This window comes from Phyllostomus hastatus, unplaced genomic scaffold (assembly GCF_019186645.2).
Source record: "Phyllostomus hastatus isolate PE091 unplaced genomic scaffold, TTU_PhHast_1.1 phas_contig_16, whole genome shotgun sequence".
Classification (NCBI taxonomy): domain Eukaryota; kingdom Metazoa; phylum Chordata; class Mammalia; order Chiroptera; family Phyllostomidae; genus Phyllostomus; species Phyllostomus hastatus.
Window position 1 is genome coordinate 19,157,348 of NW_025333643.1, and position 16,250 is coordinate 19,173,597.

General features: G+C 40.6%; 1 protein-coding gene across 26 annotated transcripts in view; it reads right to left on the minus strand.

Moving 5' to 3' along the window:
- CADPS (calcium dependent secretion activator) overlaps positions 1 to 16,250 on the minus strand; it is a 461,254-nt gene that overhangs the window by 170,886 nt on the left and 274,118 nt on the right. For all 26 annotated transcript variants that reach the window (XM_045832207.1, XM_045832200.1, XM_045832201.1 and 23 more), the window contains exons 7-8: positions 12,867 to 12,978; positions 5,633 to 5,772 (exon numbers count right to left, since the gene is read on the minus strand). In XM_045832207.1, coding sequence (XP_045688163.1) covers positions 5,633 to 5,772; positions 12,867 to 12,978 — 252 coding nt within the window. The remainder of the gene's footprint in view (positions 1 to 5,632; positions 5,773 to 12,866; positions 12,979 to 16,250) is intronic.

Sequence of the window (16,250 nt, forward strand, 5' to 3'; positions counted from 1 at the left end):
CAGTCTTCCTTCAAGTGGTGTTTGTAAATGTAAATGAAGTAGTACCTCAGCTCTGCTTATTAAGTGCCTTCTGTGCTTAGCACTAAGTGTGCACATGATGGCTATTCATGTGGAATTTTTTTTTACTGTGTATCTTCTTTTAAGACACATGGGGATGAGCAGCCAGGGTGGGGAGAAGAGCATGTGACCCCTCAGGACATTTGCTGGAATTGCCTGCCCCTGAGCACCTTACAAGGGGGTAAAGATGGCTGAGAAGGATGTGAATACAAGGGATGCTGAGGTTTGATCCTCGGGGTTGTAAAATCAGATGTGACCGAGGAGCCTAGGAATGAGGGGTTGGTGGTGCTCTGGTTGAGATAGGGAGGGAGGCACTTTTTCTTTGTGTGCAGATTTTTTTTTTCTTTTTTGCCAGAAATCTTTCATAACAATTTTTTTCTAAGAAGAGCAGTCACAGGGAGAAAAAAAAAACATGATTTCCACCAGGAGGCTTCTCTCCCCTCCCTAGGGACTGAAAGAGAACAAGGAGGGCAACGAGGGTCCAGTGTCCCAGACTTCTTGCCACAGCACAGCAGGAAGTGTAGGCTGGGGAAAGGTGCAAAACATGGGTGAAACTAATAAACACTGGTGATGAAAACCACCACCAACTCCTCTGTAGCTGTAGCTCTTACCATGTATATAAATGTTTTACATTTATTAACTTTAATCCTCACAACAACCCTAGAGGGAAACTATCATTGCCCCCATTTTATGCTGAACAAAATGATGTCCCAAGAGGTTAAGCAACTTGTCCTCAGCTATTAAGTGGCATTGTCAAGGATTATATGCTAGGCAATTGACCTAACCAGAATTTCTATATAATAATAGAATAAAGAAGATGTAATATAATCATAAAAGTATTTAATTAGTTCAAAAGAAGGAAGAAAAAGAGGAAAAAGGAGACAAAGATCAAATGGAACCATGAGAAAACAAATAGCAAACAACAATTCAATTTAAACCTAACCATATCAATAATCAGATTAGATATAATTAGGCTAAATAAATATCCTCACTAAAAGGCAGAGTTTCAGGTTAGATTTAAAAATCTAGACCCAAATCTATGCTGCCTATAAGAAATGCACTTTTACTCTAGAATCATAGATTAAAAAAGCAACAATGGAAAAGGACATAAGATGCTAACATTAGTTTTTGAAAAATTTGGAGTGGCTACATTTACTACTGTCATGCAAAGTAATTTTTAGGGCCAAGAGTAGCTCCAGGGGTAAAGAAGATAATTTTGTAATGATAAAGGGGTCTATTTATCAAGAAAACATAATAATCTTAAATATTTAATCATCTTATAACAGAGAACAGCACTTCAAAATATTTGAAGAAAAAATAGTTAGAACTATAAAGAAAAACAAACAAATCCACAGTTATAGTAAGAGATTTCAATACTTCCCTATTAATAATTGATAGATAATCTGTAAGGATTTAGAAGACTTGATCAACCAGCTAGATGTAATTGACATTTATGGAAAATGAGCCAATAAGAGAGATAAAAGGAAATACTAAACATATTCAGTCAGTCTAGTTCAAGTAGCTTCATTTGAGAGTCACAACTAATATGTGAAGTGTCTTGGAGACCTATAGGGAGGAGAGAGGAGTGTGATGGTTTTGAAGATCAAGAAGTCTAAGCAGGGGCACAGCTAAGAAAATGAAAGAGGAAAGGGGATTTTAAGAAGCATGGCTGAGACTTATAAACTGTATCCCCTTTAAGACTTGTTAAAATACAAAAGGAAATTTAGAATTGCTTTGAGTTACTCCTGGCTGGTGAACTGTGTGGTTCATTGAATGTAAGTGGCAGGTCTGCAGTTAAGGTTGAACTGAAACAATTCTAGACCTGGCTCTGAGGTTTACTGTGACTTGGGTAAGTCCTTTCAGAACTTTGAGTCTCAGTTTCCTTGTTTGTAAATTGGTGATTCATTTATTCATTTATTTATGCAACAAATAATTTATTGGACTTTTACTACAGTCAGGGCCTATAGCTGCTACCTTGAACAAAGGAGACAGATGTCCCCACTGATGAGGAACTTACAGTCTAGTGGGGAAGACAGACAACAAACTGATAACAAAATATATGATATGTGAGATGATAACTGCTCCAGCAAAAAATAAAGCAGAGTAAGAAAGAGAGGGGAAACAAAGGTGGGCCAGGAAAGGCATTCTGATAAGGTGCAGAGACATGCAGAAATCAAGGTGAGTCATGTGGACATTTGGGCAGGGGAGAAGGGGGAGAAGGAGCATTCAAATCAGAGAAGCCAGTGGGGACAAGGTTCTCAGTGGAAGGTTCACTTGGAGTCTTTGGGAAGAGCAAGGAGGCCAATAAGGCTGGACCAGTGATCAAGGTCAGATAGAACTGTGAAGTCCTCATCACATAGGGCTTTGTAGCCTTGGTAACAACCTTGACTTTTAGCCCGAATGAGTTGGGAAATCAGTGGAGTTTCAGGGATGAAATGAGATAATGTAAGTGAACACAGTTCCTGAAGTTAACATGTCATGTGGGTATAAAAGTAAAAATTAAAAAGCCACTGAAGAGTTGCTAATTCTCAAATATGCCCAGATACTAATGTCTTAAAGCCAAAAAGCAAGGATTGATATTCTTACTGATGTTTTTTCTATTCAACAAAGTTATTCTGAATGGGTCAGTGTCTCATTCAAGGAACCACAGTCCACCAACAAAGAGTAATTCTGAGTTTCCTTTTATGTTTTAATACACACTAAAGTAAATATAATTTATAATCTCGCCCATGCTTCTTAAAAAGTTCCTGTTCCTAATCTTCTAAGCAGTGACATGGCTCTGATGTTTGTATCACTCTCCCCCGCCGCCCACACGCATAACGGGGCTCAATAAAGCTATTTTAAGTTTATATGAAATGAAATATAGTTCATAAATATTTCTGTTTTCCCTGAATCAGCCCTTGTGCCACTAAGGCTGTTCAGCCCGGGCTAGGCCGCTCTGGGTGTGGTAGCCTCATGCTGAGGTGCCCACTGTCCACTACGCTCGGCCCTCTTGCTGTGTTTCCCGGTGGGGCTAGTTTTAAAATGGCAGCTGAATCATATTAAGAAGCTATGGAACATGTCAGAATTGACCTACACATTTTTCTTCAATATGTAGGGTCAAGGTAGCTGAAATATGTTAATAATTTTACAAATAATTCAACAGAAAAGTTACAAAATCCAGATCGGTTAGTTCAATTTCCAACAGAGTAAATGAAGAGAATGTGGGAATTGATCTAATGGGGAAAATAACACCTATGCCAATGTTTGCCATGGGGCTGAAATGAGACAGTATTTGTGAAACTCCTAGTGTAGGGCTTCCGAGGGACCTAGAATGTGGATTGTGCTACTAATCCTTTCAAGGAAGCTTTGAAAAGCAGTTTTGAGGACAGACACATCCATTCATATTTTTGTTCTCTCATTGGTCTGCCCTGACTTCCTCACTTCTCTCTGTCTCCCTCTGTGAGCCAGTGTCTTACTAAAGATGTAGAATCTTTTCCTTTGTGCTACACAAACCTAACAGAATTCTCCAGCCATTTGTCTTGAAACTAGGATGTCTACCTTGCAGGGGAAGAGATACGAGGGAGAATTCTCGTTTACCATTTTTGGCATGTACGCCAGGAGTATAAGAAGGAGGAAAAGCTGACCTTAGAAATATTTCATGAACATTTCCATGAGACACTAATTTAATTGAGAAGAAGCTGGATGGTTGAAAAAGGGCTGAGTGTGTAGCAAGGGCCTGGTTTATGCCCCACAGCCTTCCCATGGCCATGAGCGTAAGTGCTTTGCTATAGCCCCATCTTATGCTGTGGGAAAACTTTGGCCTCAACACAATGCCTTGTAAATTTTCCAGATCCAAGCTAGAGCTCAGGGTCAGTGCTGGGTCCACAGCTCATGACTGACTTTTGCTTCTTCCACAGTTCCCCAGGCCTGAGAACTCCAGTTGCCCTGACTAGTGGGAATCTATCTTTGCTCTACAAAGCTCTGACCAAGGCTGGGGATCTGTTCTTTACTCTCCATTTGCATGCTGCTGTGGTCTGCCCATCTGCTGGGTCTGTGCTTCCCGTCCTCATTACTCTCCCTGGACCTCTCACAGGCTTCTGTTTCCATCTGTCTGAATCAGCAGTTAGGCTCTGGTATTGGGTTTCTGAATCCCCCAAACCACTAGTATAGAACCAATCTCAGTTTTTATGTCAGTTTTTCCACTTTAAAGCCTCTCATAAACACATATACCACCCCCCCCCAAATTAACAAGGCATTTATGTTGATCACAGGCTTCCCCTAATAAGAATTATCTGGCATAACTCCTCCCTAAGTGATCACAGTGTCTGAGATAGTGGGGTCTAAGCAATTTTGTTTAATAGGCCATCACTCAGCATATACCCAGTTATTGATATACATTTTCTGTAAAAATCATTGATTTGATCTGTGAAATAAAACTATATTTTACCTATTCTTTTTATCCTACTTGAAATCATTTAATTGGTCATTCTCAAATCTTAAGAAACTGATATTGATCATACATTTTCTATTTTTTTGTCACTTATTTAAATGCTACACTACACATTAAAACTAATTCAATGTGAGTTGATTGAAGGTTGCCTGTGGCAACTGCTCACACCTCCTGTGTGTGGTTGTTAATGAAGGTGCAAGAGAGTGATTCATAGAGTCTGAAAGATCTGAATGCCTTTGAAAAGGAATATGAAGCCAGTAAAACCTCCTAAACCAGGAACAGCCAGAATGCTTCTAGTAAGGTATTGAATAGCACTGGAAACCCTATTACAGAAGAAGAAAATTATTCTATCTTGACAGCATGCATGCAAATACAGTGGCCCTAAGAATTGAGGAAGCTTGTAGTACAGCTGGCCCTCTGTATCCATGGGTGCTGTGTTCTAGGATTCAACTAACTATGATAAAAAATATTCTAAAAATGGTATATTGTTGCTGATGTGTACCATGTAGTTAGGCCTAGATGACTGAGTCTGTACTGAACATGTACAGACTTATTTCCTCTCTAAACAATATTATTATTCCTTACACAATACAGTGTAACAACTACTCACCTAGCATTTACATTGTATTAGGGATTATAAGTAATCTAGAAATAATTTAAAGTATATGGGAGGATGTACCTAGGTTACATGAAAAAACTATGCCACTGTCTCTGTGGGGGGTCCAGGACCCAATTTTCCATGGATACTGAAGGATGACTGTAAATATCAAAGTATTTTAATAAGCCCTGGCTGGCGTAGCTCAGTGGATTGAGCACGGGCTGAGAACCAACACATCACAGGTTCGATTCCCAGTCAGGGCACATGCCTGGGTTGTAGGCCACAGCTCCCAGCAACTGCACAATGATGTTTCTCGTTCTCTCTTTCTCTCTACCTCCCTTCCCTCTCTAAAAATAAATAAATAAAAATTTTTAAAAAGTTTAAGAAAATTCTTCAAATTAAAAAAAAGTATTTTAATAACCTTGCACGAGTCCTTTGTATTTCTTTGCATGCAGTTCACTGAATATCAGTTTTTCTATTTTAAAAACTATTAATAAATAAATGGAGGTGTGCCCAGAGTTGCCACTCAGAGAGGAAACACTTACCCAGAGTGCTTCATGTTTTGAGGTTTATCCATTCGGACAGCAAGTTTGATTTTGAGGTCTTGATCGGGGCAGTTTTTGGAGACTGCCATTTTGTGCCACTCTGACTGTTTGGGGCTGTTTGGGGTGGGATGGAGAATAACCTGTTGGGAAAAAAAGATGACTATTTTAGCCAGGAAATAGAAACACTGTTATGGGTATGTTTTTGTAGATGAGAGCCTTTGCTGCTGAGAAGTAGAGTGGATTGCTTGGTCACATAGCCAGATGGAAGGAAGTTACATGAACTGGAATCTTGGGTGTTAGTTTTAAATCCAAGGCTCCACCTACCAAATGAGGCTCCTTCTGCCAAGTAGCCAGACCTGAGGATAGAAATGGTATTGTCTGCCCCTTCTCTCTCTTTCTGGCCAATTCTATAAAAGGGAGAATTGTGGTTTCTGTGATCCTGCTTTGCACTTTTCCAAAGTTCAGAAGTATTACAGTAACCCAGCACAGGGAATGTTCTCCACCCATCGTTCTCTTCATAAGAGAAGATGGAGGTATGAAAAGAAGAAACATCTTTACATACAAGAGGGCACTTCTAATCCACTCTTTTCCATTTGGATAGATTCCTTCCACCACTTCAGGAGGAAAAAATCCCTCAGAGGCTGCAGGAGAAGATGAGAGGGACCTTATTTGATGACCTTATTTGATGTGTCATTTAGAGAAGGGAAGGGACTTGCTGACAGTCACCCATCTCAACCCAATTTCACCCACACTTTTCATCTTATCACTCAGCAGCAACTCTGTCCTGGCCCAGACGAAGCACACACAACTGAAGAAGTGCCAGCTCTTGAAGGCTGCTTTCCATCAGGGTGCTTCAGAGATGGAGCTCTGATTTGGGACTTCCGCATCTGTTCCCATTGCCTCAGAGGCTGTGAGAGGAGAATTCGGTAAATCCACTCTGCCTTTGAGATGAAGGAGTTCTTAGAAGCCACATGGGACCTGGGAAACGTGCACTCAGGAGGAGCGGTATTTGGAAAATCCCTTAAACCATGGGCACGCAAACTAAATACAGGTACAGCAGAAGCTGGGCTTGTTGGGATTTGCTTTTGCGATGGCAGCATGGCTTGGCTTATTGCCTGTTGCTTTGGCTTTATTTTCAAAGCACCTATTTTCTCCAGGTGTAGGCTCTTTTCCTGGGCTTCTTTCACTTCTGGACAGGGATGGGAGGGGCTCAGAGTCTCTGGGTGGGCACTCAGGTCTTCCAGATTCTGCCTCAGCTTCACTGCCATCATGCAAGCTTGATCCGTGTATGGTGGGCAGAAGCATATGGTCTCCTGGGTGATTGTGGATCAAGAGCTTGGAGAAGAGGAAAAGACTATGTGTGGCATAAAAGCAAAGTCAACCATTTTCATGTGCTGTACTTGTCCTGATTTTTCACCTTTTCCGATTCAAGCCTGACCCTTCCTTTGTTTTCCCATTAAATCCCCTCTCTCTGATGAAAGAAAATTTGTATATTTTTACTAAAGACAAAACTAGAGTCTTCTCAATGTCTTATGACATGATTGAAACATAAGAGACTGGCATCAGTAAAATGTTTTTGAGCAATTAGCTTAGTATCTATAACCATCTCACTATCAATATAAATACAGGCAGACTTCAGGGATATTATGGGTTCAGTTTTAGACCACGGCAATAAAGCAAGTATCATAATAAAGTGAGTCACACAAAGATCTGGGTTTCTCTTTGTATCTAAAAGTTATGTTTACACTGTACTACAGTCTATTAAGTGTATAATAGCATTACATCTAAAAAAGTGTACATACCTTAATTATAAAATACTTTATTGCTAAAAAATGGTAACCATCACCTGAACCTGTTGGAAAATGGCACTGGTAGATTTGCTTGATGCAGGGTTGCCAGAAACCTTCAATTTGTTAAAAAAAATGCATTATCCATGAACTGAAATAAAACAAGATATGCCTATATGTAAATATCTATAAAATATATCCTTAGATATATTTTATATTTGTGTGTTTACTTTGTTTTAACATTAATTACATATATCACAAAACATATACAAATATAGAAATGTTAAAAGATGGGCTAAAGATAAAAAACTGTATTTTAAGAATCTCGCTAATTGTGGTGGCTTTGCTCTCTTGTGAGCTGTATCATACCACATGTATTTATGGCTAGACTAATCATTAATGATACTGGATGTAAATCTGTTTTTTTTTAATATTCTTGTAAATAATTTTGTAGCATCTTGACTGCTACCTGACCCTGTCTGATTACACTGGATTGCTTTTGTCTCATGGGAGGGTGGCAGAACTCTTGTGAGCAGCACTGGGGTCAGCTCCACCATTTTTGTGTTGTTTGCCAGGCTTGCAATATTAGCACTATCTTCAAATCAGAGCTCTTCTATAGTAATCTTTTAAGGCCATTTATTCATTTTGTGAAGGTTAATTTAGTTAAAATTCTATCATTAAATGTATAAATTTACTTAATCATCACTAGCGAACTTTGATATGCTGTATGAGGCTAGAAGTAAATGAGGAGTCAGGGTGCCCTTGGGTGGTAGAGACCTCTCCCTTCCTCCAGAGAATGCTGTCCCACCCTGGCTGGCTGGTTCAGTTGGGGGAGCATCCATCCATACACCAAAAGATTAAGGATTCTATCCCCAGTTCAGTTGGGGCACATATGGGAAGCAACCGATTGATGTTTCTCTTTCACATTGATGTCTCTCTTTCTATCTCTATCTGTCCCCTCCTCTCTCTCCAAAGTTAAAAAACATATCCTCAGGTGAGAATTAAAAAGAGAGAGAGAGAGAGAGAGAGAGAGAATGCTATCCCTATGTCACCTGTTTCACTCTCCATATCCTGAGAGTGGAGCCTTGGAGAGATGGAGAGGAAGGGCTGCTGATCCCAGGGAAGCTGACCCTCTCTCCTGAGCTCATGTGGCCTGAGAGGTGAGGTGCGGATGATGTGCTGGGAAGCAAGGAAGAGGAGGGGCAGATAGTAGGAGCCCCAGCTAGGGCCTGAACGGCAGCAGGCCAAGCCCTGGGCCTCCTTCTGCTCCTGCCTGTTTGGCAATGTAAATGGGAGTGTCGCTCTGGGCACCCGGAGCTCGTTAACAGGCCTCCCACCATATGGGTTCTGGGCATGTTTCCCACGGGCAATATGGTGTCCGTTCTCCAATGCAAATGGCCTCAGCTCATTGCTGGCCTCTCTACAAAGGCTTCTTTCGCCACATGGTGGCTCCCTGGGGAGACCTCCTCACTGGGTGGATGGGGGAGATGAGGTCACTGCATTTCTCCTCCATCTTTATCCCCACCCTCCTGACAGGTCGACAATTCCTTTGTATGTGTCAACCTTGCTGAATTATTAGGGTCCTTTCGGGTGCACATAAGCCTCGCACAGTCCAGACACCTCATCTGGACATTCCAGGCTGCTAATCAAGCACTTTGTCATCTCAGCCAAGGCCCATGTGTGCTGGGCTTTGATGTGGTAAGGCTGATGTGGGAACACAACCCACCCCATGCAGTAAGCTGTGCCAGCCAGCCCCATCTTCTCTTAGTTGTCTGGACATGGAAGCAGGTTCTGTAAGGGGACTGTTTCACCCTAAGCCTTTAACTGGCTGATCTCTCCCTATCTCTGTGTCTGCATGCTGGAAAGATATGGAGCCTCTCAGAGTTCACTGTGTCCCCTTGCTATGTGCTTCCCAGGTGTCCTGAACCACACTGTACTGTAAGTTCTAGTTTTTATGTCTATGTCCTTTAAATTTTTTGAGGTTAGGAATTTTTGCCTGTTACTATTTCTGTGTGGAGCACAAACAACAGAACACAGTGGGCCCATAATCACATTCACTGCATAAAAATTTGATAATTTTGCACTGTAGGCATGTGGGGAAATAGTCACTCTCACACCTTTGGTAGAAGTATAAGTTGCTGTATACTACTCTTTAGGGGACAATTTGGCAGTATCTATCAAAATTCAAATTTCATTCAGCAAAATATTTTTTGACATTTATCCTATACATACACACACATATGTGCAAAGAAATAAATTGGAGATTATTTAATGAAGCATTATTTATCCAGCTAAAGATGGGAAACAACCTAAATGTATTATGAAGCATCCATACAATGGAATATTATGCAGCTATGAACACAGGAAGGAAGCCAATATGGACTGATATGGACTAATATCCAAATCGACTGATGTTTCAAGCAAAGTGAAGAACAGTATGAATACAGTTACTTCCTATCGTGCTCTCTTTTTAAAAAAAAGGGATATATACACATATGCTTGTATATGCTATGCTTGTACATGCATGGGCTATTTGGGGAAGAATACACTAATAAACTGAAAACAAGGTTGTTTTCACTGGGCAAAGATACTATGGTAAAGCCAAAGGGATCAATAGTTTCAAACATACACATTTTCTTTTTTTTATAGCATGCATGAATTTTTTAAGTTAGAAAGATTACTAACAATGAAACATCATAGAGATAGAACAAATTAATATTGTTGAATAAATGAACAAAGTACTGGGATTTCAAATGTGGCTATGTCCTGCTAAGCTTGAAAAGACTTGCAGCACATAACACTCTCCTGAGGGTTCCAAGGAATGGCTTCACCTTAAAAAAGCCCACTTATTCTCACCCAACTGCTGCCTGTAGAGGTGCTGCCAGCAGAGGGAGCTCTGGCTGGCACAAGGGCCAGGCAAAGTCAGCTGCATTGCAATTGGAAAGTTTCTTTGGCAGGAACAAGTATAAACTAGTATCTGGGGGAATATATAAAAGGAAAGAATGATTAATTAAGAAAAGAATGGCCATGTGGGGGCTCTGGCAGGCTCATGGTCACAGAGCTGAGGGTTTTATTTTTGCCTAGGACACCATGGGGTAGTAAAAATACCCTGGAGATGAGGCGACATCATTACTGGTAAGTTACTGCCTCTGGACCCAGGGTGCTCATCTGTATGGGAGGAGTAAAAACTGTAGCTGCCTCATCAGGGTTATGGTGAAGACTGAATAAGGGGCTGCACACAAAGTGCTTAAGGACAGTGGCCTGGCCAGTGGTAAATGGACAGCAATGCATGGGCTCCAGTGAGCTGGATGGCTCTGAGCAAGTTTCTTGCCTTCTTTGGGAACCAGTTTTCTTATGTATTCAGTGAAAAGGTTTGACTAGCCCAGTGGTTTTAACTTTTCTGAGTGGAAACAGCCTTGAGAAGCTGGTAAAGCTTTGAACTAGTGAGTCCAGAAAAATCCACGTATCTTCCCACCACTTGCAAACAGAGCCCTCTGTGGACCTACGTTGAGTGTTCCTGGACTTGTCTCTTCTAAAATTAATATCCTACTTCTTTGAGACTCTCATTATTCTTGGCATGATTCTTCATGGAAAAAGAAATTTGTAGAAAAATAAAAAGCAGGCTACTTCTCCATCTGTGTCTCTCTTTTTCCCTAGGGACAAAAATGAGTAGTTGTCATTTTTCAAAGAAAACACTAAACGTCTTCTTTTCTTTCATCCCCCTCCTGTTTCAGGGGGGGCACTTTTTTTGCTATTTGTCTTGTTTACTTTTTGTTTTACTTCCATCTGTGTCATGGGTCCTAGTAATATGATTCCAGGTCAGTTCTATGGATGAAAGCCAAAATAAGGAGGTGAAAAGACAAAGGAAGTAAGAAGAAATCATGGTTCATATGTTCTTGTTGGCATTGTTACATGTGTGCACTTGTGTGTTTGTTTTAGGGTATTCTCTTATTCTCTACATGAAATATCAGAGGACCAGAGAAGTTAAATATCTTGGCTAAAGTTGCACGGCTTTTGGAAGTGATTATACATTCAACTGGTATGAAATGAAGTTTGACAGTCTATGTGCTGGGCTCTGGGTATGGGGTGGCGAATAAAATAGTTTAGGTTTCTTTCTCCATGGAGCTTTAACAGTCTGGTGGGGAATACAGAGTCCAAAATTTCTGTAAAGTCTTCTCCTTCTTCCATGGATGATAGGTTCACTGGAGGATGTGCACAGCAGGCTATGGTAGCAAATGAAGGAGGATGGGACATTATAAAGGGAGAGCCTTTCAAAGATTTGGGAGGTGGGGACAGTGCTCCAGGAAGAGAGAAAGCCTCCTGTGATGGGAAAGAATTGGGTTTATTTTAGGGGCTGAAATTTGGCTAAGGATGTGGGGCATAGTGGCAGCAAATGGGTTGAGGAGCTGGGCAGAAGCCCGACCACCCAAGATTTTGTAGGCTGTACTTCGGAGCTCATATTTTATTATAAACAGAATGAGTTGATGGAATATCTTCAAGCTAGCTGACTTACTCTGAATATACTACTGGCTTTCTGCTGCAGCATCAATAACTGAGATGCAAGAAGAAATGCCTTTATTATCCCAGTGGTACTCAAAAATTAGGGGGAAGGTTTTTTGGCTGAAAAAATAATTGGTGCTAGGCTCTACTGGTGTTGAATGGGTAGGCCCCAAGGATACAAAACATCCAGAAAAGGAGCAAGATTATTTTCTCCAATAAGGAGACTATTAAGTCCTGTATCCCACCAGACTTTTGAATATTCTCACTGAATATGAATGGAGGTGGAAAAACCTGTCTACAATTAACTGAGTCTAGATCCTAAATCTTTTTATACATACACTCAAAGTATTTTGGACACTTTTCCAGGAAAATGAAGAAAATTTTGTTACCAAGACATGTTTATTGATTCAAGAAATCAGTTTCCTGGTACTCAGGCTTTTGAGTTGCCAACATCCACAGCAGATTTTGTGGCTGTCCTTGTCACGGTGATTCTCCATATGGGACTTCTTTATATTGTCTAGTGCAGTCATGCCTGGAGCTTCACATTTTAAAATTGTATTATTATTCATTAATTTCCTTTTATTTCCTCTTCATATTACATTGTGTTGATTTAAAGGTTGTTAGGTGGGTTGGTTTGTTAAATTATCTAAGAATTTCACTTCAGGATAGTAATGGGCATGGGAACTCTTTGCTCTAAAAGGTATATGGGTTTGACAGTTTGAGAAGGGCTGCTCTGTCTGTGCAGGGGGCACTATGGAGAACCAGATTTGAAGAAGGGAAGCTATGGCTTGGAGAGGTTGAAGAACTTGCTTGCTCCACTCAACGAAGTCAGAGCCTGAGATTTAAATTGCAAAGCCAGGTATTTCAGGTCTGGGCAATGCTGTCTCCTGGGACCTGCAAACACCCACTCTTTGGAGCAACTTCCCATTGTGATCGGAAATGCTTACCCGTCCAAGTTCCTTGTCCTCCAAGGCCAGGACGCCTGTGCTCTCTGTGAACAGCTTCACCTTCACAGCAGGCAGTGCATGGGTTGTGGAGAAGTCACCCTGGGTGCCCCAGCTGTGGATAGAATGAGAGAGGTCAGCGTGGAGAACTTTGCCTTGACAATACTAAACTTAGCTGCCTTTTTCCTGGGTGGGGTTAAAGCAGTGTTAACCTGAGGCATTGTTGGCTGTCACATCCTCCTCTCCAAAGCTGCCAGAGTGACAAAAAGTGTTAATTAATGTGTTAGGCAAATGCAAGACAAATGCTCAGAAAGTTGCCATGGATCCTCACAGAGCACTAGAAGGAATCATGAAGAGTTAGCATGAAATCAAGTTGGTGATAATTTTCCCCCATACATTTGCTATACTTATAAGCTATTCCCAGATAACCACTAATAAATATTTTCTTGTATCCTTGGAGTCCCTAGCTCTTAGAAGCTACAGTTCTAAATTTTCAGATGGGGCTCCATTTGGTCTGAGCCTATACTTGACTTTAAAATGAGACTTCAGTAGTAATGGGTAGTGGGGTGGTGAGGAGCTCCCTTTCTTCAGGCATATGAGTTGAATAGAAGAGTGGATGAAGCTCAGCCCTGTCATGAAAGATAGGAGTAATGTGGAAAATTCCCTTCCTGACTCATGGTCTGTGGACATCTGAGTCTTAGATCACCTCACAGGAAAGCCTGGCTTACCTAACATTTGGGTAGAGTGCCAGGCTGGGCTGACTTGAGCCCCTGATGTGGCTTCTTCATTTACTCTCCATTATTCTTACAGGGTTGTTTCCATCTACTCTGTACCTGAAATCAGTGTGATCTTCTGAAGTGTCAACTGGATTGCATTAAGCCCTTTCCCTAAACCCTTCCATGACACCTGTTCCATTTCACACAGAATGCCATCCAGACCCCTTGGTATGGTCTCCCATTCTTTTGCTCCAGTGTCATAGGCATCCTGACTGGGCCACCTCAGTGCTGTTGCATGCATGGTTCCTTCTGTTGGCAGTGCTTCTTCCCACCCTACTCTTCTCTTGCCTACCTCTTATTCATTCAGCTTAAACACCACTTTCCTAGAGAACATGTCCCATGACCTCCCATTGTAAATTTGTCTCCAGTGTTAAAGTCTCTTAAACATATTATTTAATTTTCTGCTCTAGCAATCATTGGGTTTTTAATTATTGCTTTGTATGGTTGTTAAATAGTTAAACCCTTATTATTTTGTAAGTTCAATAAGCACAGAGACTGTAGTTTGTTTATGTTGCATACCCAGTACTTAGCACAGTGCTTAGCACATAGGACATATTTAATAAGTTTTGTTGAATGAACAAATGATGCCAAATATATACTATTTTACAAACCTAGGAAAAATGAATAGATGAAACTTTGTATAGAGATGTTTATTTGTTTTGCCTTCTATCATGGCCAATTTCCATATTGTAAAATATTCATTAAATATTATTTTTAATAACTCTATAATATTGCACCTTATGGATTTATTAAAATTTATGTAATCATTTTTCTATTATTGAGACCTGGATAGACATTACTTCTTGATCTCATCTCTGATTATTTCCCTGGGTCAGTAACCTAGGTGGGAAATCATTTCTTTATATGTCAATGAACATGATGGTGTTCTTACAATGCTGCAGGAACTGTGCTCATCAGTAAATACTTTCAAGGCTTGGGATACCTATTCCCAAAATGCTTTTCATAAAGCTATCTTCCCACTATTTGAGAATGACCATCTTCCCACTCTCTGGGAATGAGAGTGCACAAATCATAGTGCTTTGCCCACATTCGTGTCCCTATTCACTGTCTTCTGGCCTATTTTGTCATTTTCACTTTCATGGGCATTTTTTTTTAACTAATAGCAGGCTTGAATATTTTCCTCTGAATTTGTTGGTTCTTTGCATTTCTTTTTTTGTAAATGATGAAATCTGACTTGTAATCTCACTGTTGCACTCAAATAAACTCAAAGACATGATGGCTCTAGAGAGAGTTGACGAGAGAGCAGCAGAACTATGTGGGGAAGAGGGATCCCAGATCTATAAGGGTCTGTGTGTGCAAGAATCATGAGGAAGCATACCAATCACGACAGAGAATGGAAGAGGACATGGGATAGAACAAGAAGCCACAGATTTCAAACACAACAGCAAAATGTGAGATGTACAAGTAGAAACTCTTAAGCAATTGGTCATCAGCAATTGCAGGAACCCCTTATTATAGGGCAATCTTTGTCCTAGCAAAGGCGATATGACAAGGCATAGAGTTTTGAACTATATATCCTTAGTTCAAATCCTGGTTAGTCACTTACAAACTGTAGGACGTGGGGCAACTTAACTATTGTCCCTGTATGTCAGTTTGTTCAGCTATAAAATAACCTTACTTCACAGAGAAAACAGTAGCAGTCTTGAAACAGGAAGAGAATACAATAAATTTTGGCTGCCTTACTTTCCCAAATAAGAATATGTAAGATATTCTTTCTCATAACAGTGATGATCACTCACATTGTATATTATCTATTCAACACATACCTATTAAGCACCTACTAAGTCTGTCCCTTTGCTGGGCAAGCAAGACAGACATTACTCTTCCTTCTACACAAGATACTTTGTAAAATAGCTATTATGGTCCCTATTTCACAGATGAAAAAGCTGAGAAGAAATTCAAGATCTTGTGTATTTTATGCCAGTGAATTGCAACAAAGTTGGTCTAGAACCCAAATTTTTAAATTCCCAATTTACAGCTCCTGCCTCTATTATTGTCATGATTATAAATAACAAGCACTATTAATGACTAGCAATATTGGCAAAAAACTTGAACATTAATTTTGTATTATGATTAATTGTGCTATTAATCTCTTTGGGCATTTATCATGTTTGGTAAGAGAGGTGAGAGAGATTACTGTTGGAAGCCAAAATAGTTCTTGAATGAGACACTTTAACACTAAGCTACAAAAAGGTCTTGATCCCAGTGCCCCAGGTCTCCCCCACACAACATTCCCAAGATACTTTCCTTGGACCTGGTTTGTAGGGATTTTGTGATCTGCTCAACAGGCAGTAACCCAGTTTGCCTGAACCCCTGCTGCTACTCAGATATTCCCAGCCCGTAAGGCACTCCACATGACCCAGACTGTGAGGCAAGGTGAGGTGGCCAGGACCCTGTCAGCTGGATGGAATTCAAGCTGCTGGATACTGCCCTGACCACACTTGTCCTCTTGGATACTGAGTCGTTTTTTTTTGTCTACCAGACCTAAAGCTGTGCTTTTGGCTTCCTACCATGACCTTTGACTTACCTTAAATTGTTAGGTCACTAGAGAATCCCAAGTTATCCATTGGGTTTCAAAATGGTAACTGGG